The following is a 21657-nucleotide window of genomic DNA, read 5'->3' on the forward strand; positions in this document are numbered from 1 at the left end:
TATGGATCACAGTAGTGTCCAATCCCTACAGCTTGGCTATGTTCTCTTATTGGCTCAACATACAAAAAAAATTGGGGGCAGGAATGGAACAGTCTTTTGATTCTGTTGTTGGTACTTCATAATCATCAAGGACCTCTTCCTGTATAAGCCCATATCATTGTTTTAAGGTATATATTTGATCAATAAGTACACTATCTTGAAATATTAAGGCCACATCCATACATAGCTTTGCTGCAATCTGGGAGTCTTGGAACTACCGTATTTGAGTGGCATTCAGAGGACACACTTGATGTTGATGGAATGATCTCTTGGGAGTAATCTCAGGAAATGCAGGTCTCTGAAAATGCAGTGGAATAGATTGGCGCCAACTTTTCTGGGTAATCTGCAGTGAGCAGGTTCTAAGAACAATTGCAGTTCTACACTGATGCAACCCCATTTGCCATCATACCTACTGTTGCAAGCAGAGATCGAAAGATAAATTTGGGCTTATTCCAGCAAGCTGAGTCATGATGTTATGCCTCTTATTGTTGGAAGACCTTAGAGGCAGGTACCTGGACCAGATTTTTTTTAGTTCATATCTTGTGCAGTTATTTGTATCGTTGCTCGGTAGAATGAGATTTTTACCTTTCACCAGTCTTAATGGGTAAAGCCCTTTATGATGGAGCAGGAGTGTATGCTCCATTTTCGAGTGCATTGAAATTCTCATCCTATAATGTTGCTCTTAATGGAGTCCTTTGCTACTGAATGAGTTACCATCAAATATTTCTAGGTGGCCACATGCCATTCAATAGTAGGTGACATGGAACATGCTGTCAGCTGTGATGGTTTTTGCTCCCTGTCTTCAGAAAGCTTATGTGAGCGGAGAGATCATGGTAATTGCCTCTTAGTAGCCAGCAAGCCCAATCAGACATGTGGCCTTACCTTGTTGGATCTATTGCTCTTGACTCTCCACCCATACCACCCAAGCCTTTAAAAGCATGTTTTAAAGTTTAAGGTCCCTGGTTATATGATTCTTCTGTTGAGGCTGAGAAGATTAAAAAAAAGGCAGCCCTGATGTTTGAGCAGACCAAACCAGTCAGCACTGAACCCTTCTTCCAGGTGGGCCTATTATGTCTGCACTGTTCCCGAGGACTCCCGTGACTTCAAAGTCCCTCCACCACCCTACTGGGGACAGGAAGTGTCTTAGGTTTTGTTAAAGGAGGATGCTACCATGAGACCTGAGGTAATGCATCATTTTGACTCTTCGGACTTCCGATGAATTGAGTAGCTTCTCTGCTGTTCCTGCTCCTTTGCCCAAGCAAATTCCTCCTCCTGCACCAATAGTCTCTGCAGCTTGCTCCCAACCAAGAGGCCCTACTGGGTTCTATTTCCCCTGAGCTGTTGCAGGCTGCATCACAGCCACCTCAGGTGTTGCCAGCTCAGTCTTCCTTACCTATGGCCTCCCCATCTCTCCCTAGTACCTCTCGGCTTGTGCACAAGGACAAGGATGGTTCAGGGTGTGGAATATAAGGGTGTTCACAGTATAAGCTGGTGAGAGCTGCAAGCAATCTTCCTCACTCTTCAGGCTTTCAGTTGCATTCTGGGTTTTGTTAGTCTATTTGCCAAGCCTTGGTCCCTACAGTCAATAGGACAGCAAAGGCATTATCTGAATATCTTGTTTGACCAAAGGCCAATCTTTCCCTCAGAAGCCCAAAATACATAAGTATATATTTTCTAAGCCAGGCATAGCCAAACTGGTGCATTCCAGATGTTGTGAACTACAGCTGCCATCCCTGATAATTAGCCAGGCTGGCCGAGGCTCATGGGAGCGCTGATTGAAAACATCTGCAGGGTTCAACATTGGCTACCCTTGTCCCAAGCACTTTTCCAAGGAAGCCATTGCCAGGTGGACAGTATATTCATAACCTAGGTAGCAGGCAGATTCAAGAGAGATTTGAGAGATGTGTGATACTGAACAGCTGACAACTGCTTTCCTACTTGATTTACACTACTGTATGATTAAAAAAAATACCACACTAGTGAAAGCTTCTTTTATTCCTATTTGGTAAACACTTTCCCTCTGAATACAGACTTCACAATACTATCTCTTGAAATAATGACTAGCCTTTCTTTCCTCTGCAACATTGTTGCATGTTGAACAGGTTCTTAATTAGAATCTAGGTTAAGACAGTTGCTGTTATTGCTAGCTGTTCAATAGAAACTTTGAGAATTAACATTCTGTTCAGGATTACAAATCAATACAGGTAACTAGCTCTGTTTAATAAGCTATTGAGATGGTTCAGTTAAAAACTACTCCATAATACTTGTAACATTTGTGAAGTTCTACAGCTTTCAGAAAACCAAAGATTAACCTTATGTGCTTGGAACCTGCAGACTCATCTGTTTATGACAGAACTGGTGAGTGTGTTCTTGAGTTAGAAATGGTATGCCAGATTCTGATAGCTGGCAGAACACAGAACGAAGAAGTGGTTTATAAATTGCATTCTCTCATCTTTTTGTCAGCCTGCTTGAGCGAGATCCATGTATTCAACATACTTGAGCGCAACTTGGCCCACACAAAGTGGTTATTCAGCCCAAATATCTGAGCAGCAAACTGGGCAGCACCTTCGGGTGAAAGAATTGTGGAACAGCCAAGACCTGTTTAAAAATAAAAAGGAAAGTTATAGCCTTTGTTTTGATTTTACAGCTGTCCATCTATATACAACTGCAGGCAAATGCAGTTACCATGATTAAGCTAAACCCTGATATAATTTTCAATTATAACCAAACCTCACAAAAGTGGGTTTGGGAGGAAGAGATTTCCAACCACGAGGGGGCAGTACAACACTACTCAAAGTTGTCCTGGTCCAATTCTAAAACTGCTCTGAAGAACCATGATGTATAGTTTTAACTTAAGTCAAGTTTTGAGTTGTACAATGCATCTAGTCTAATGCAGATCTGAAGACTGAAAGTCCTGCTTTTCTGTTTGGAGCCCTGATAGCTCTAGATATTTTTAAAATGTGCCAGAAACATGCTTAACTGCTCAGGCTCTAGGTATGGTTTTCAGGAAATACACTAGGACTCTCTCTTCAAAAAGCTCTTACTATCCTCCCCCCCCCCCCTTTCCACTCCAACCACTATTCAACAAAAGTCGTAAACTACACAGAATAAAGCAGATATGCCTTATTAACATGATTGGAAAAGTCTGAGCAGAATGTACACAACGATGGCTAAAACTCTAAAATCTATAGTTGGGCAATACCTTTTATTGGGCCCATTTTTATTACTATTTCCTAACTGGACTTTATGAAAACACAAAAATACATAGCATAGTAACAAACAAAAACAATACAGTGGAACCTCGGTTTATGAACACCTCGGTTTACGAATGCCGCGGACCCATCTGGAACAGATTAATTTACTTTCCATTACTTTCAATGGGAAAGTTCGCTTCAGTTTATGAACAGACTTCCGGAACCAATTACACCCATGCTTCGGGTTAAGTACGCTTCAGGTTGAGTACTCCGCGGACCCGTTTGGAACGGATTAATCCACTTTCCATTGCTTTCAATGGGAAAGTTCGCTTCAGTTTATGAATGCTTCAGTTTATGAACAGACGTCTGGAACCAATTGTGTTCATAAACCAAGGTACCACTGTACCATCCTAGTTTAAATGGCCATAGATTGCTTAATTAGCCAAAGGTCTGGGAGGAGGTGGTTTTTGCCTGGTACCTACCTAAAGATATGTAACGAAGGCGTCAGGCAAGCCTCACTGGAGAGAGCATTCCAAAAATAGGGAGCCCCCACAGAAAATGCACATTAACTTTGGAGTAAGCCCCGATTAAGTGACAAATGTGTCTGGAGTGAGCAGTTTTGATCAAATTACGGGCAACGGAATAGCTGTGCTTTGACCTTGAAATATGCACTGCCTCTTTGCAAACAGCAGTTGGTTTCAAGGGCAGGTACCGGTACTTACCACTGGGCAACCTCAGAGATGACCATATATCCTGAGCACCCCAGTCGGCAGAGAGTGGAGGACAGTTTACAACAGGATATGCTGTGTTTCCAGACATCACGGGTCCCAGACCATTGCTTCTGCCAGCTACTGCTACAAACACTGTAGGAATTCCATCACCTAATAATTGATACAAAAAATACCTAGCATCAAATACGATGCATGCCTTCCTTTATCCTCTTCCCAGGAAAACTGTTCTTATGAGAATAGAAATAATCTCCTGTGTTTGTTATAGTCAAGAGATAGACTGAAATCAGTGCATTTAAGTAACTTAGGTCCACTGATTTCAATGGGTCTAAGCTAAATAACAATGATCATCACTCTAGGTTTAAACAAAATCAGTTTTACCTTCATATTCAGCTTTGATCCTAAGTGTCTCATCTGGTCCTTTGTGAGCAGAGGTCACTCGTAATTCACAAGGAATGCCAAAGTTTCCACAAGCCTTTTTTATTTTTTCGCAGTGGGCAAGATCTGAAGTGGATCCCATTAGCACGACCACTCTGCCTTGGCTCTGTGGTTTTAACAAAAGCTAGCAGAAAGGAAAGTCAAAGGACAATTTTAAGTACTTGCATGAGAGGCAATGAGAATTATCTGTCTCATGCAGGCTGGTGCCAATACCTCCACTCTTTCAGCCACCCATTCAAAGTTCCTCTTCACCATCTGCAGAGCTTCAGGAGTCACTTCTTTGAGGTCGCGGTAAGACTAAAAGAAACAGAAAACAAAATACATTCCACTGGTTACAGCATCTGACTATGAAGGCAAGTCAAGTTGAGTCTTAATTCAATAGAGGTGCTAATAAACAACCCAGTTTCACATAATCAAAGTAGTGTGTTTTATTTATCATTGGTCAATTTGAATAAAAAAACACCAATCAAATGAATTCCATACATTTTAAAATTATTTTCATATTTATTTCACTATTTAAAAAATCAATTACTCACATGGGATTGATAATAGCATTATTTTATTAGTTACATGAGGGTCATTTGGATATTTTTTATAACAAATTATGAAAATTACATTTGAATATGCAGAATTCATGACATTATGATTATTTTAAGCTATGCTCCCACAATTAGCAGCCAATTCTGCACCCCCCACAGATCTTGTACCCAAGGTTGGGTCACTAGGTACAAAGGTAAGAAGAGTTTAAATTTAAAACCTCAGTGGATTTAAAAGCTGGGGCGAGCATCCTATTCAGCTTGTAACAGGTGCCAGAGAGAATAAAGACGTTTCTCAACACAGCAAGAATAAAAGTTTTCAAAGACGGTGCCAAAACACAAATTACCAGCTTGCTGTTACGACACCAAGCAGAGGATTTTCAATTATTGTGAGAATAGAGGTTCATGGTGCCTTCACTCTCCTTTCTCCCTTTAAATACTTTTGGAAGACAAGTGTCTAGTGTACAGTTTCAGTGGCACAGCTCTGCCCCATGGAGGAGGCTATGTACATTCTGGCGCTATGGTAAGTACATGGCGCACTCTTTATAATGTGCCATACAGGTCAAAGCTTAAGGTGGCCCCTTCACTATACAGTGGTACCTCGGTTCTCAAACGCCTTGGTACTCAAACAACTTGGAACCCAGACACTGCAAACCTGGAAGTAAGTGTTCCTTTGAGAACTGTTTTCGGAAGCCGAACTTGCTCCATAACAGTGTTATGCTTCTGATTTGAGTGCCACGCTTCCGTTTTGAGTGTTATGCTGAGGTCTGTCTGTTTTTGCGATTTATTTTGAGTTTTTGTGGCTTTTTGTTTTGTTTTGACTGTGTGGAACCCAGTTCAGCTACTGATTGATTGTGTGACTGCAGTACATTGTTTATTGCTTTCATTTTATGGATCAATGGTCTCATTAGATAGTAAAATCCATGTTAAATTGCTGTTTTAAGGGTTGTTTTTAAAAGTCTGGAACGGATTAATCCATTTTGCATTACTTTCTATGGGAAAGTGCGGCTTGGTTTTGGAATGCTTTGGTTTTAGAACAGACTTCCGGAACGGATTAAGTTTGAGAACCAAGGTACTACTGTGGTTAAGGCAACCCAGGCTATGAAGCTGCAAGCACAGAGTTTCTGCAGCAGTAGTAGAAGAGCAAAAGATAGGAGCTCAGAATACTGGCTTAAAAACAAAAAAAACCACAAGCATAGAATTACCTGCTTGTCTTTCTGCTGTTTTCTGTCTCCAGATGGCCACAATCGCCAAGAATCATTATCAATGACATCAGCAAGAACAATCTCTTTTGTGGCTACATTCACACCAAACTCAACCTAATAATATCCCAAAGGAAGGTGGGGAAAAGTTGAAGTTAGCTAATTTATTGTTGCTTTCAAATTGACACACACTTTTAAAAGATCACTTTATTATACCTTCATGTCCACTAAAGTACAGTTCAGGGGCTGCCATGCTTTTTCAAGTATTTCAAAAATGGCTCGAGTAGACTGGGCCATAATGTCAACTTCAGTCTGCCCAATTTCAAGGCCGGCAAACTTGAACTTAACTTCAATGAGTTGCTCTTCAGACCACTGTGGATCATTGGCTGCATCATCCTGGTAAAACAAACAGTGCATTTTATTTAGAACAGCTTCGCATTTTCACCAGGCACCCAGTTCAAAAAGCACACCATCACTTTGGGGGGGAAAGAACTGGAAATTTTTGGAATGTGTTATTGGCTCAAGTACATTGTTTTTACTTGATGCATCAACTCACTACTTTTGAAAAAGTTGGTATCTCTGTGTTAGTTTTTGTTATGTGAATGGTGCCACTATGCAAAACTGGACCATGCATATTCCATGCGAGTCACATGAGCACTCCCTCCCCCCCAAAAAAAATCCAGGATGTCCCAGTCAAAAGGTATGTGCCATGGACCCCCTGGGTGGGCTACGCGGATCCCTGAGGTCCACGCAGTACCAGAATTACGTATAAGCTAAACAAGCTATAGCTTAGGGCCCAACTCTCTTGGCCCCCCCCCCCCAAAAAAATTTAAAAGGAAATAAACGATGTAAATTTCCAAAATATAAGATAAAAAATAAAATAAAATAAAACCTACATACAGCAACAGTGTTTTGTGTTGTGTAGGCTCCTATGCTGTAAGTAATGGGCCCCGCCTGCTAGCCTGCTCCCTAAAATATCACTGGTTTGCTCATTTCTATATATAGGGTGCCTACATTCTGCATGTGCAAATGGCTTTAGATACCTATTAAGTCCATAAATAGCAGTTCGAAAGCACGTCAAAATGCAAGTAGATAAATAGGAACCGCTACAGCGGGAAGGTAAACGGCGTTTCCATGTGCTGCTCTGGCTTGCCAGAAGCGGCTTTGTCATGCTGGCCACATGACCTGGAAGCTGTACGCCGGCTCCCTCGGCCAATAGTGCGAGATGAGCGCGCAACCCCAGAGTCGGTCACGACTGGACCTAATGGTCAGGGGTCCCTTTACCTTTACCTTTAAGTCCATAAATTACCATATAGCATATATTCAACGCTAAAAACAGTGACAATTTGTTGTTGACAAAGGACAGCTGGGCATATAAAGGGCCCCATTACCTTCAGTAGCTTAGGGCCTCATCACACCTAAACCCGGCCCTGCAAGGACCACCAATTTTTTACTATATTACTGGTTTTAACATATTACTAAAGTGGAATGACTTCAGTCGTTCCCAAAAGTCTATTAGAATCAGCTGATGTCTGGTATCCCATGACCACCACCACACCCAAGCCATATCTACATTACCCACCTTATAAAACATCTCAATCTTAGGTGGGTTAAAGCGGTAGCCTTCCTCAACGCCAGGGTTTCTCTTCAGGAAAGAACCTGTAGCAATTCTTCTGCAAACCCATTCAATTGGAATCATTTCACAGTGAGCAGCGATGAATGCCGTGTCACTATGTTTCCTCACAAAAGCAGTTTTAATTCCTGAAAAGGGAATTAAACAACTCATTAGTCCTATGACTGAAACAGGCTTCTAAACCAAGAACGGTGTGGGGGGGGGGGGAGAGAACCATAATCTATACGCCTATAACACAGAAAATACATTTCAAGAGTTTGGCACAGCAATCTTGACCTGCGCAAAATTGACGGGTGAAGCATACAGAAATAAGCAATGTTAGGAGACAAATACTATAGATATAAGAAGCAAATAAGAACTGGGGGAGACACAACTTGGAGCAGGAAAAGAAAAGTTACTTTCCTCCTTTAATCTTTGTTATGTCTGGAGTACAGTTATGGATGGTTCGAAGCCAAGGAGGTTTCACAGTGCAGCAAGCCCAAGCATATTAGTTTAGAAGCCCATCCCATTGTGTCCGTGAGCTTTACTTCCACATGCATAGGATTTCGGTCTCAGCATTCCATGCAAGTTAATACAAGATGTTTGGCTCTCTGAACTCAAACCTGTTAGTTGCTGTCAAGGACCAGGTGGCAGGAGAATATTATGGATCTTTGAGAAGGAGCAGGTAGTATAGTAAATAAAGCTTTAGAGCTGGTATAGATATCAGTTGGCGGAAACTGCAGGAGGGGAGAAAACTCATGTCCTGCTTGCGAGTTTCCCATAGGCATCTGGTTAGCCACTGTGAGAACAGGATGCAAGACTAGATGGACCACTACTGGCCTGGTTCACCCAGCTCTTATTAGGTTTTAATATTCTTTGAGGAAGAGTGGGGGGGAAAGGTTAAATGACATAGTTTACACAGCAATCTCTTCCCAAAAGGCATACCATCACATATTCTGGCAGCGCAGCATTAAGTTCAGCTTGGGAATCTGCAGCACTAATCTGGAAGAGATACAGACGTTCTCGCCTCCAAAAAGGCAATGTTTAAACCAGCAAAGTTTCAATGGTTCAGGGGGGTTCACTTTGAAACAGGAGAAAGGGCTCTAAATGAGTTAATTTTTAAACCAAAGAGCTTGCTCAATACCGCCGTTTCCTCATAGCACACTGGCCTGAAGCAAGTTTGAAAAGCTCATTCTAATATAATGATGCAGGTTTTATTAGAACTTTTGAATAACCTATAGTTTGCAAGGGCTATTCTTTATCCTACAGACTTTAATGTACAAAGGTTGTAATACCAGGCTATTGGCCACGACTGCAATCATGGCCCACATTCTTCAGAATAATCCACACACAGAGATAAGGCATAAGGAGACTGATAACATTCACATATGCCACAGAAATTTGCCTGTGCAATGGGATCTTCAGTTTCTTTTCTCGCTCCTAAAATCTGCCCCAGAGCCTCCATCAACCCTTCAGATTGGGGGGGGGGGTACACCAGGTGGTGGGAGAAGCCTTGCTGTGCTAGTGGATATTCAACTGCACTGGCATTTGGTCTCATCTGAAGTGTAGTAGCTGGGGAGTCCCTGGTTCAACTCTCACCTCAAGCCACAAACTCACTAGGTAGCTTTAAAATACTTCCCCCTCAGCCTCTGCTATCTCCCCATTAGCGATATTTGGATAATACCAGGATACCTTCTATGGCATTTGTAAGACTTAATGTATGTGAACTAGTTTGAATGCTCAAAATGTAGTATGAATACATTTAGGGTTGCATCTATTTTGAACAGACAATGCGGAATGCTTTCAAATGCTTAAAATTCATTTGGTCACAAATAAGGTGCAAATACATGCTAAAGCAGGCATCCCCAAACTGCGGCCCTCCAGATGTTTTGGCCTACAACTCCCATGATCCCTAGCTAACAGGACCAGTGGTCAGGGATGATGGGAATTGTAGTCCAAAACATCTGGAGGGCCGAAGTTTGGGGATGCCTCTGCTAAAGCCTACTGCCTGAGCAAGGCCTTTAAATGTTATCAGTGGTACTGGAGGACACAGGCATTCCATGTAACCTATGTGTAAGGAATGAGTAGTTTTATCATTTTTACATGGGTGATTTCCCCCAGAAATGTTGGTGTTGCAATCTTGAGAATGCATCCCATGTGGTCAAAATAGTACCTACTTAACACATACTAGATTCCATATTACCAGGTGGACAGTGTATTCATAAGTTGCAAAGCGATGTAACCTCATAGTGACCGGTTATGGTTTTATTGCTTTAAATTGTTTTGTCAGTAAGTGGTTTCCCCCAATGCAGCTCCATAATTTCCACCACTTACCAGCCTCCTGGAGCAACTGAAACACACAGCTTGTTGTTGTATTTGAGATTGCGGCCTTCCCTTCCATGAGATCCTTTCTAGCTGCATTTCCGGCTGTTATCTGGTCTTTCGATTGAAGCAGAACACATCCCGGGAGATTTGGCAATTCATAGACTTCTTTTGTTTTCCCCTCATTTATTTTTTTGCCAAGTTTAAGTTCTGGAGGAGGATGGAAAAATAAAGTTTTAATTGTTAGGTCCTGAAAGCAGCTTTGCAATCCAGTTAGGAAACCTAGCAACTTCATCTTGGAACCCTATTGCATGGTTGTTTTTGTTTTTCCAGAAGTAATTTGCACTGTATTCAGTGGATCTTACTGTGAGGTAAACCTCAGTCCCTCCACAAAAGCAGATGCAAATCAGATGGTAAGGATCCCAGTTCAACTAATATGCATGCAACTTTCACTGTAAGGCTAGCTGCATTCACATTTCCAGATACACAGTATTCAAAATGATAAAAGAGACAAATATTAGAGTCTATGAAAAGTTCAATGGAACAAAACCTTTGCAGAACTTGCTTATAACCCTACAACCGAACATCAGATGTAATTCTGAAGATGGTCCAGAAACTGCAATTAGTTCAGAATATGGCTGCAAGGGTGTTAGCTGCTACTGGGTGTTACAGCCACATTGTATGTGTGGTTTGCAAACTACACTGGTTCCCAGTTTATTTCCAGACTCGCTTATGGAAATAAAGTTAGAGATTGAGTAGGCCCTTTAGATTTTCCTGCTGTCTGAAATACAGAGGATGGCTGCAGAGGAAAGGACCTACTTGCTGATAAAACCCTCATTATGAAATGCTCTCCCTGGGGGACCTACCTTGATGTCATTTCAGCACCAGAGGCCTTTTATATTACCAGGTTTTTAATACTTTTTTTAAAAAATCATTTGTACATTCCTTTTATTCTTACTGTTTGTTTCTGTTCCTGATGCCTACTTTTTTACTATTAATTTAACATTAGCTTTATTCCAATTTTAACTTTTCATCTACACTAGGAACCTTCAGAAGGATGTAGTATAAATCCCTTAAACCAGGCTTCCTCAACCTCGGCCCTCCAGATGTTTTTGGCCTACATCTCCCAGGGTCCCTAGCTAGCAGGACCAATGGTCAGGGATGATGGGAATTGTAGTCTCAAAACATCTGGAGAGCCGAGGTTGAGGAAGCATGCCTTAAACCAAATTATATTGTACAACAGAAACTTCATTCTTCACGTGTGGATCCTATAAATTGTATTGTTTAAAGTCTTAACCTGTATATTAAGGTATTTCTATAGCTGTTAGAGTAGTTAATGCTTTGATAATATAAATGTTTTAAGTTCTTTGTGTTAATCTAGCATATTTTCTTTTAATTGTTGAATGGTTTTGTGTACATTGCGGCAGCCTTTGGCTATGTGCAATAAAACTGACCGACTGACACGTGTGGATCCTTACATAGTCCATTAAAACTTGGCTGGCTGGAACTCAGGGCATGAACTCAGGGAATTTGAGGCAGACACTCAAATTCCAGTCATATCTATGAAAACGCCCAAGGGCATTTTAACCTGCACCTCCTGCACAGAAAGCATGCAGAGGATCTCATGCAACACTACATGCATCAAAATAACTGCATGCACTCCTTGTTTTATAGCAAATTTCAACTGCTTGCCCAGCACACACAGACTGTGAACACAATATGAGGCATGTGAAATCAACACAATTGCATGTGTTGTTTCTTATACAAAGGAACGGGGGGGGGGCAGCACTGGATTATTCACCTTAGTCCTCAGTAGAGCTAGATAAGCACAACTGAAGTGAAATCTGACTAAGCAACATAAAACTTTTGAAACTCCCTTTCTCAAGCAGCAGATCTGTACACTGCCCGCAGAAGGATCTTAGGAGAAAATGTCCTCCATGCAACAGGAATCTGCCTATAGGTATAACGCATATTAAGGCTGCGTACCAGTTTCCTCCCGCAACAAACTTTTGAAAGAAAGCCCGGGGAGTACCGAAGACACGATTCCCCTACAATCTACATGGGGAGGTGGGATACAATTCTACTACGCAGGCAGGTCCGTCCCTGGCGAAGGGCAACTGGTGGACGCCGCCGCCAGCTCTTTCCCTCCGGCAGCGCGGGCGAAGCGACTCACCTGAGCGTATGGGAGGCATCGCAGAGACCGCCTGGGACGCCTAGGATAGAACAAAACCAAGTTAGCAACGCGCGAGGACAAGCGCAGCACGAGAGGGAAGCGACCCGAAAAAGAAGCGCGCGACGTTCAGAGTCCGGAGGCACTTTTGGGGCTGCGTAAGAAGGTGGGGGGGGGAGGACAGCGGAAGGGGGCGGCCAAGGGGGGCGGGGCGCGGCTGCAGAAACCCAACGCTTCCATCTCATTGGAAAGGGAAGGGGTTGGGCCACCTAAAACTCTCCGCCGGGGCCACATCCTGCCTTCCAGCCCCCTTTCCTCCACCCATGGGATGTTTTTAACACACACCCCCACGACCCTTTGGTACCGCTTCTCCAATCTGAGGCGAGCGCCCGCCAACGCCCCCTTCCCCCGCCTCGCGCTCCGTGGCGCGAAAACCGAAGTCCCCTCCCCATCCCTTTATTCCCTCTAACTCCGTTTCCGAAAGGGGGGAAAAGCCCCTTCCGCCGCGCGCAAAGCCCAGCTTCGAGCTCCCTCCGCCCTCCGCGGTGTCTTCATCACTTTGGCCACCCGGAGCCCCTGGGCAAAACTCGCCCTCAGAAGCGCGTGCGCGCGCCGAGAGGGGGAAACAAAGTAAACTTGTGTGGGAAGAGAGAAAGAGTGAGAGGGCGCTAACTTGTGTCCACAGACAGATACAAAGTAGCCCCCCACACACGGAAAGGCGACCTCTCTTGCTCTGCTCTGGGGTGGGAAAACCAACACCACCACGCGGGCGCGCGGAACAGCCCCTAGGCGGGGAATTCCCCCCCCAGCCCCTTCCCTTCGTAATGTATGCATGTAAATGAGGCGGGCGCGAGGGGTGGGCACGGAGAGGAACTTGCGCCTCTGAGGCCGCCTCCTCCTTCCCTCCTCCGCCCTCCCTCCCCCCCAAACCCAGGCGGCGGCGGCAGGAGGCAGCAGCGGCAATAACAGAAGCAGCTGCGCTGACAACAACACGTGTTCGCTCGGGCACCATGGAATTCGAGGAGCTGGGGATTCGGGAGGAGTGCGGCGTGTTCGGGTGCATCGCCTCCGGCATGTGGCCCACGGAGCTGGACGTGCCCCATGTGATCACGTTGGGGCTGGTGGGGCTGCAGCACAGGTAGGGTACACGGCGTGGCGGGGGGGCTGGCGGTCTGGGGAAGCGGGGGGGAGGGTGGGTTGCTTGGAAGGCCTGGGCGCAGGTTGTGGGGGCTCGATGCACCCTGTTAGGGCAAGCTCCCTATAAAGGCAACTGTTGCATGCAGCCGCGCGCCAGTCCTGTATACAACTGCTTGGGGAGAAAGTGCATTTAAACCGGTGGGAGCCGGATTGGGGTTTTGGGGTTGTGCATTCCTAGGATCGGGCTGCGCCGAGAGGCAGTAAAGAAGCGCACAGCCGTGTCCCACCTCATGCACGCGTATGCTGAGTGGAATTGATTTCTTTGATTTTGCCTTTGTAAATGTATGCAGGATTGCATCCTACGGCCCTCGAGGGCTTTTTGCTGCAGTTCCCTATATTTAAGTCCGGTAGTTGCAGGTAAGTTTAACACTGCAGCGGTATGCAAAACCAGGGCTGGCATCAAACTTGCACAGCATCCAGATTCTAATTACTGTCATAGAACCGTGTGAACTCCCATTATATCCTGCCACAAACTATTGTTTCGCCTAAGCACTTGGAACAGCTTAATTTCCTGCTTGGCTAATGCATGCTAGAGCAAAAGCAGTCTTGTTTATCTCGAAAATGTGTTATCTGCCCTGCATATGTAAATGTTTTTACATATGCAGGGCGGGAACTATGCAGAATGCATGATTGTTGCTGTGAACACACCGAGCATTTAAAGCCCATTGCTTCCCCCAAACACGCCTGGAAACTCCGATTTACCCCCTCGCAGAACTACAGTCTCCAGCACCCTTAACAAGCCACAGTCCCCAAAATTCTCAGAGCTGCAAATCCTGGAGTAATTTAACAATCAACCCCTCTTTTGAGGGAACTCTGGAAATTGTAGCTCTGTGAGGGGATTTGGGGGGCAGGCGGTCTCTTAACAACTCTCAGCCTCCTTAATAAACTACAGGTCCTAGAATTCTTGGGGAGGGGAGAGCCATGACTGTTTATTATAAAGTGGTATAGAATTTTAAATGCAGGGTGTGACTGTAGCCCAATTGCTGCTCATGGGAAATTAGAGGGGTGCGAAGAGAGATAAAACTGTAGCCACAGTAGCTCCAACTCTTCCCTCAAGAAGTACCCATTTAATTAGGCACTACACTTCCAATGTGCTGATCATATCTGACAATGGCTCGTAAGGTTCTGAGCACCTGAACACTGCAATCTTATGCACATTTGCTGGGAAGCAAATTCTAGGAAAGTCAGCAGGACCTGACTTTTGAGTACAGGTAAATGTGCACAGGACTACACTGCACATCTCTGCTTGGGGCTTCCTTTGTCATCAAAATACTCGCTAAACATTGGCTTGCCTAATCTGGCCAAATATGACCAAACACCCTGAAAATAATAATGGCACACACCACAGTGGTAAAAATAGAACAATATAATAGTTCATTTTGTGTATGCGCTAATTTTACCCTAAAACTGGAGGTGAGCTGCATCCCTCTACTGATAAACCCTACCCCTACATATGAGGGATGTGGGTGGCGCTGTGGTCTAAACCACAGAGCCTAGGGCTTGCCGATCAGAAGGTTTGAAAGCACGTCAAGTGCAAGTAGATAAATAGGTACTGCTCTGGCGGGAAGGTAAACGGCGTTTCCGTGCACTGCTCTGGTTCGCCAGAAGCGGCTTATTCATGTTGGCCACATGACCCGGAAGCTGTCTGCAGACAAACGCAGGCTCCCTCAGCCTATAGAGCGAGATGAGCGCGCAACCCCAGAGTCGTCCACGACTGGACCTAACGGTCAGGGGTACCTTTACCTTTGCCCCTACATATAGATCACACTTCCATAGCTGCCTGACCTTTCCCCCTCTCTTCTGACTTGTCAGTCCTTAATATCTCTTCATACTTGTGCATGGACCATTTAATGTGCCGTGGTACCCTGGGGTGCCTTGAATGATAGTCAGGTGTCACAGGCAACATTGGCCTCTGTCCCTCTTTCCCTTCCTTTTCTAATGCCCCCTTGCATCTCTGCCTCCCCATGGGTTGCACAGCTGTTTATTGCAGGAGACCTGGCTATAAGCTCTGCAGGCGAATAATGCCTCTGGGAGGCACCTCTCTTTGGGGCGAGGGGGGGCAGCTCAGAGATCAGGGGCGGCAGCAGCAGCTGCCCGGAAGACTCCCAAGTAGAGGGGAGAAGAGAGGAGGCTGAGGGAACAGTCCACAAAGAAGGGTGTTTGAAAAAGGGTGAGAGGCTGCCAACTCTGCAGGCAAGGGGTGAGATAACATGGGTGCTGCAGAAAGAATGTAGTTGGTTAAGGGAGCCGTGGACTCAAAAAGGTTGAAAACCTCTGTAGTAGAGTATATATCAACTTGACAAAGTAATGTATCCTTGGATGCATTCACACATTACGCCAAATCATAGATTAGTACCACTTGCACAAGAAACACTAGCTTGGTTTGTGTGATGCAGTAAGCCAAGCTTTAGTTTAGCAAGAGCATGTGGACTCCAAGAGAGGAGCTCACAGACACTTTGCTCCACAGTCCTCTTTGCTGCTGTCTTGCACTAGGCCAAGGTTTAGTTTAGCATGCACACCATCCAAACAAGGGACTCATGGTTAAGCTCTGTTCCCCAACCACAAACTGGTTAGCGTTAGCCATGGTTCAGGATAACAAAATACTTTTAAACAGTGGTTAGTGATCCTGGCTTGTTTGTTTCCTAAACCATAAATTACCTTGGCCGTAGTTCTTGGCTTGAACATTATGGTCTGGTTTAAATGATCGTTCCATGATTTTTAAAGCCAAGAACAAGTATTGAAGCAGACAGCCCATCCCCTTACTTTAGCACTTCATTTATGGTTTGCATTAAGCCAGAATTCCCTGTTAGCCCAACCTGGGGAATTCTGACTTAGCATCAGTAAACAGACCAGGAATACAAACCAGGATGGTGATGCAAGTCAGAAGCAAAGCACCAAAGAGGTGCAGTAGGGCCTTATCATTTTAGCAGCGCTTGCCCTTGGCCCCCAATGCTCATTCCAGGTTTCACAAACAAGAAGAGGCATCTGGGGGAGTGCATGAGCCCAAGGCTTGGGCTTGCAACACTAAACTGTGACTTTGTATTACATATGAATAATCAGGCCAATACGCTTGCATAGTTTTAGACATCGAGACATTTCGTTTTTAGCAACAGTGATGTATTCACATGAATCAGCACTAACAATCTGATCTGTAAGAAGAGTGTACAGGAGGCGGGCACCCCCCACTCCCGTTTTTCACCTCCCTGCTGTTGGTTGTTTCTCACTTTGACAGTGAGACAAAAACAGAGAAAAGAGCCTGGAGTGGTGGGTTGAGTTACAGTGAAACAGGATGGGAGGACTCAGTGCCTTCTCTTGCATGGTACTTTTACTGTCCAAGTAAGACACATCACTACCTGCTTGCTTCATATGTGACTTGAGCAGAGAAATGCAAGGCGATGGCCCCGTTGCATCTAATTTGGCCCTTTTGAATGAAGTCAGGGTGCAATTTGGAGAAAGACCTCTTAAAATCATGCTGCAAATGATCAGTTGTATATGTTGCTGTTTCACACAAAATGGCACCAGTTCTGCCATAAATCATATGATAAGACTGAAGAAAGTGAAATGCGGGAGGGGGGACTTTGATGGCATCTAATTTGAGAAAGGCACATTAAAAATAATGATTGCTTAAGTGTCCAGAAACTTTTACATACGAGATGGCATAGGTTTCAGTCTCATGAAGTGAGTGAATAGGCCTTTCAGCCAACAACAGTGTCTGATTAAGAAATCCTTCCTAAAAATAATACAATACTTGAGGTTTGGTATGTTAGTGACCTTCGGAAACGTTCCCACAATTAGTGTTTGGCTTCACCATGTACCTTATAATGGGAACAGAAGCTTTTCTGGAGGTGGGGGCACATCTTAATGGTGTTTTCTTTTGGGGCAAGTCCTAAAGTTTTGTGTTGAGGCCAATTTCTACAAAAAATGTCACAGGTCTCAACCATGTACTGGCAATAACCGATTTATGTGCATCCAATCTATGCATGACTGTGCATGCGCGCATAGGCCAGAAAATGAGGTGGGGTGGGCTTATGCACAGTCCGTCAATGTGCATGGTGACCCAGAATGCAACTCCCATGCAAAGAGGGAGTTGCCTGTACATTAGGATGCAACTCAACATACTTGAGGAGTTCTTGGAGGTACGCTAAAGCCTAAATACTAATAACGTCCTTTATAGGACTCATGCTTCATGTGTTCATATACAAAAGCTGTTGCAATGCCTGAAACATACATACTTCATCTGCTATGCAAAACCACCACAAGCTGTTGATCTATCAAATCTAGCCTTTTTGTTACTTGCAAACACGAGATAGGGTTGGTTAGTTATAAAACCTGTTACAAAACTAGGCTGTCCAACAAAGAAAGAAGACTGAGCAATATTATGAATATCTTGATCCAGTCACTTAATCCATGTTAATTAATAAAAGTTGGGCGGGGGGGTGGGGGAGACGTCATGTGAGTCCTTGACCCAGGCTGTTCTGCAGCATGCCTTTTGGAACAAGCTTTGGGTTTGTTAATTTTTTCCCAACCGACGCTCCATTTTGGCAAGAATGAGATGTCCACAGACTATGGGAGTTTCTGAACACATTCCACTTACTCCCAATCAGAACATTTGCGAGGCTGCCTCCCAATCTGAACATCTGGCAGCCAGCATGCATGGTAACATTTTAATGGAACAGGCATGAGTTTTGATACAAGGAAAAAGGAGGGAAGCGGTGCCCTCACAGTTTGCATTAACCACTGTTGCAAAATAATAATAATACGGTAATTCTCAGGGTGATTATATATATATATATATATATATGTGTGTGTGTGTGTGTTTTGGCCCTTCTTGCTTTATGTAATTGTAGAGTAAAGAGATACTTCATTTCAAAAGATAAGATTTCTTGTGCTTTCAGAAAATGTGCTTTATCAGTTCATTTCTGGAGAATAAAAATCCTCACCTGACCTCGCCTACATAACTTTCAAGGTCCTTGGGGAAATGGCTACAATTTTTTTCCTTTTGCCTGATTTTTACAGGGTCATTTTTGACATGGTGGTGGTGTCCAGGATTTAAGTCCCAAGCACTGCAACATTTCCTTGTAGTGGAGTCACTCCACCCCATTTTGGTTGTCCTTTTCTGAACCTTTTCCAACTCTACAATATCTGTTTTGAAGTGAGGAAACCAGAACTGTACACAGTATTCCAAATGCAGTCACACCATAGATTTGTATAATGGCATGATATCAGCAGTTTTCAATTACTTTCCTAATTATCCCTAACATGGAATTTGCCTTTTTCAAAGCTGCAGCGCATTGGGTTGACATCTTCATAGAGCTGGCCCCTATGACCCCAAGGTCTCATTCCTGGTCAGTCTCTGCCAGTTCAGACCCCCCACAAGCGTATATGTGAAATAAAAGATTGCCCTAATGTGCATCGCTTTAAACTTGCTTCCATTGAATTGCGTTTTCTGTTTTACCACCTACAGAAGAGAAGATACTGTCCGAGACCTTTGAATTACTGTAGAATGGGAAATTTTACTAAAGGATTACGTTTCATACCATATAATGGAAAGTGGGGTGCTGGAAACAAATTTAGACATGCATGGGCTTCTGACAAACTAAAGTATTTGAAATTTCAGGAATGCAAAGCACAGAGCAGTTTTGTTGTGATAGCCTGTATAATTAACAGCAAAACCAACAGTTCACTGGCAGCTTAAAGATTACAAAACTATTGTGGCACAAAGTGACTGTGAAGTTGAACTGGCTTTGTCAAATGTGCTTTTTTGTGTGTGTTTTCTGATCCATGAAAGCTTCTGCCAGGATTCTGTGTTAATTCCTTATTTAAACAATAGACTAGCACAATTTACTACTCTGGGGGAAAAACTACAGGAGAAAGCAGGGATTTCTTTATTTTTATGAATTTTCTATGCAATTAAGTTTGTTAATCTGGCCAATAATTTCACTGTTTATCTGACAGCAGGTGTGTGTGTGTGTGGTTTTGGATCATTGGCTACTAGCTTTTCACTGATGTCAACCAAGAGTCGCTTTACTTCTAAGCATCTTTTACCAGCTGTGCAAAAGCTGGGACTGTTTCTGGATCAGAACTTGACCACAGCAGTCAAGCATTGGTGACTTAAAGATTTGATCAATGCAATGCACTCTATGTGGGGCTCCCCTTGCTCTTGATCCAGAGGCTGCAGTTAGTGCAGAATGCTGCAGCACAGTTGGTGACAGGAGTGAGACCCTGTCAGTATACAGCACCTTTGCTGGAGATCTGCACTCATTGCAAATCTGTTCCTGGGCCAAGTTCAGCTATTGGTATATAATTCCCCTAACAGCTTGGGACCAATTGACTGGCAGGATCGCCTTACATCACACGTGCCCTCTTAATGGTTTTGATGTGTAGACCCACCACTGTAAAAAATGCCACATAATACTTGTTCCCCACTTATAAGAAATCATTCTTTTAGTGTAAAAGGTAAAGGTAAAGGGACCCCTGACCGTTAGGTCCAGTCGCAGATGACTTGGGTTGCGGTGCTCATCTCGCTTTACTAGCCAAGGGAGCCAGCATACAGCTTCCGGGTCATGTGGCCATCATGACAAAGCCGCTTCTGGCGAACCAGAGCAGCGCACGGAAACGCCATTTACCTTCCCGCCGGAGCGGTTCCCATTTATCTACTTGCACTTTGATGTGCTTTCAAACTGCTAGGTTGGCAGGAGCAGGGACCAAGCAAGCAGTGGGGATTCAAACCACTTCACTGTATTCTTTTTGGCATGTTCTTAATGTTTTTATTGTTTCCAACTGTTCGCTATTTGCAACACTAATGTTTCTAGTAAACTGCTTAGAGAGGTTTTGTTAGCGTCAAGCGGTATGCAACTTTTTAAAAAGCCAAACATGTTTATGGGGGGGGAGGAGCAGAATTAAACCAACCTGTTGCACTGCAGGGATGCTGCTATTCATCTGTGTTCTGCTGGTATCTTGCATTTCTTCCTGCTTGTAAAATCTCTCTAGAAGCATCCTTCGGCTCTTGATTACAGTATGCATGCTGTCAGACACACTTTGCAACTGGATGGTTAAGTTATCAGAAACACTTTTCTTAAACTGAATGGGTGAGGGTTCTATAAACGGAAAAAAAGCAATTTAAAAGATTAGCGACGAGGTGACCCTACCTTAGCTCATTTGAATCTAGCATGTGTTAATAGTCAAGTCATTGGAATGATGTATTTGTTAAACTTGCTAGAGTGTGAACAGTAACATTTATTTATCACAGTTGTATCCTTCCATTCCTCAAAGGAGCTCATAGAGGTAGGCACTGTACATGGGATACTTTTGTGAGTGGGATCTTCAACGAAAGGTTGCCATGTGGACTGCTCATGTACAAAGTGCCTGCCTGCCATAGCCCCTACATTCCCCTTCTCCCCAGTTATCTGTTTCTTCCCCCCACTGGCCAGCAATCTGTGGCCATGAACATGCTCAGTTCTCCTTGGGTTATGTTGGGGTTATGCTTTTTGGTTTTTTTAAAAATAAATAAATATATATTTTGTACTTCTGCAAACTTTGGGATTTTATGTAGGTATGTCGTTGTCTTTTTGAGCTTGTTTGTTAATGAGTTAGTTTCATCATTGATGTAAATCACTGTTGCTTATATAGCTTCATGGCTGCGTTTGCATGTAACGCTAAATCAGGGGTCAGCAAACTTTTTCAGCAGGGGGCCGGTCCACTGTCTCTCAGACCTTGTGGGGGGCCGGACTATATTTTGAAAAAAAATGAACGAATTCCTATGCCCCACAAATAACCCAGAGATGCATTTTAAATAAAAGGACACATTCTACTCATGTAAAACATGCTGATTCCCAGACCGTCTGTGGGCCGGATTTAGAAGGTGATTGGGCCGCATCCAGCCCCCGGGCCTTAGTTTGGGGACCCTTGCGCTAAATCAGGGGTCCCCAAACTAAGGCCCGGGGGCCGGATGCGGCCCAATCGCCTTCTAAATCCGGCCCGTGGACAGTCTGGGAATCAGCATGTTTTTACATGAGTAGAATGTGTCCTTTAATTTAAAATGCATCTCTGGGTTATTTGTGGGGCCTGCCTGGTGTTTTTACATGAGTAGAATGTGTCCTTTTATTTAAAATGCATCTCTGGGTTATTTGTGGGATAGGAATTTGTTCATTTTTTTTCCAAAATATAGTCCGGCCCCCCACAAGGTCTGAGGGATGGTGGACCGGCCCCCTGCTGAAAAA

General features: G+C 43.9%; 2 protein-coding genes across 9 annotated transcripts in view; one reads left to right on the forward strand and one right to left on the reverse strand.

Annotated features, from left to right (window-relative positions):
- Window positions 1–2016: 2016 nt before the first annotated feature.
- The window catches only part of PAICS (phosphoribosylaminoimidazole carboxylase and phosphoribosylaminoimidazolesuccinocarboxamide synthase), a 42670-nt gene continuing 23029 nt past the window's right edge, over window positions 2017–21657 (reverse strand). For 5 of the 8 annotated variants that reach the window (XM_060278813.2, XM_088660939.1, XM_088660937.1 and 2 more), the window contains 10 exons: window positions 20348–20535; window positions 12245–12284; window positions 10084–10281; window positions 7720–7898; window positions 6354–6533; window positions 6141–6254; window positions 4613–4696; window positions 4343–4523; window positions 3956–4114; window positions 2017–2637 (listed from right to left, as the gene is read on the reverse strand). In XM_060278813.2, coding sequence (XP_060134796.2) covers window positions 2471–2637; window positions 3956–4114; window positions 4343–4523; window positions 4613–4696; window positions 6141–6254; window positions 6354–6533; window positions 7720–7898; window positions 10084–10281; window positions 12245–12284; window positions 20348–20535 — 1490 coding nt within the window. In that variant the 3' untranslated portion in view covers window positions 2017–2470. Of the gene's footprint in view, window positions 2638–3955; window positions 4115–4342; window positions 4524–4612; window positions 4697–6140; window positions 6255–6353; window positions 6534–7719; window positions 7899–10083; window positions 10282–12244; window positions 12285–12586; window positions 12803–12914; window positions 12933–20347; window positions 20536–21657 lie in introns of those variants that run through there. The other 3 variants (XM_088660942.1, XM_088660940.1, XM_088660941.1) reach the window with 3 other exon arrangements.
- The window catches only part of PPAT (phosphoribosyl pyrophosphate amidotransferase), a 48452-nt gene continuing 39622 nt past the window's right edge, over window positions 12828–21657 (forward strand). Inside the window, exon 1 of the mRNA XM_035112602.3 lies at window positions 12828–13379. Coding sequence (XP_034968493.1) covers window positions 13252–13379 — 128 coding nt within the window. The 5' untranslated portion in view covers window positions 12828–13251. The remainder of the gene's footprint in view (window positions 13380–21657) is intronic.

This window comes from Zootoca vivipara, chromosome Z1, assembly GCF_965207765.1.
Source record: "Zootoca vivipara chromosome Z1, rZooViv2.hap1.1, whole genome shotgun sequence".
NCBI lineage: Eukaryota > Metazoa > Chordata > Lepidosauria > Squamata > Lacertidae > Zootoca > Zootoca vivipara.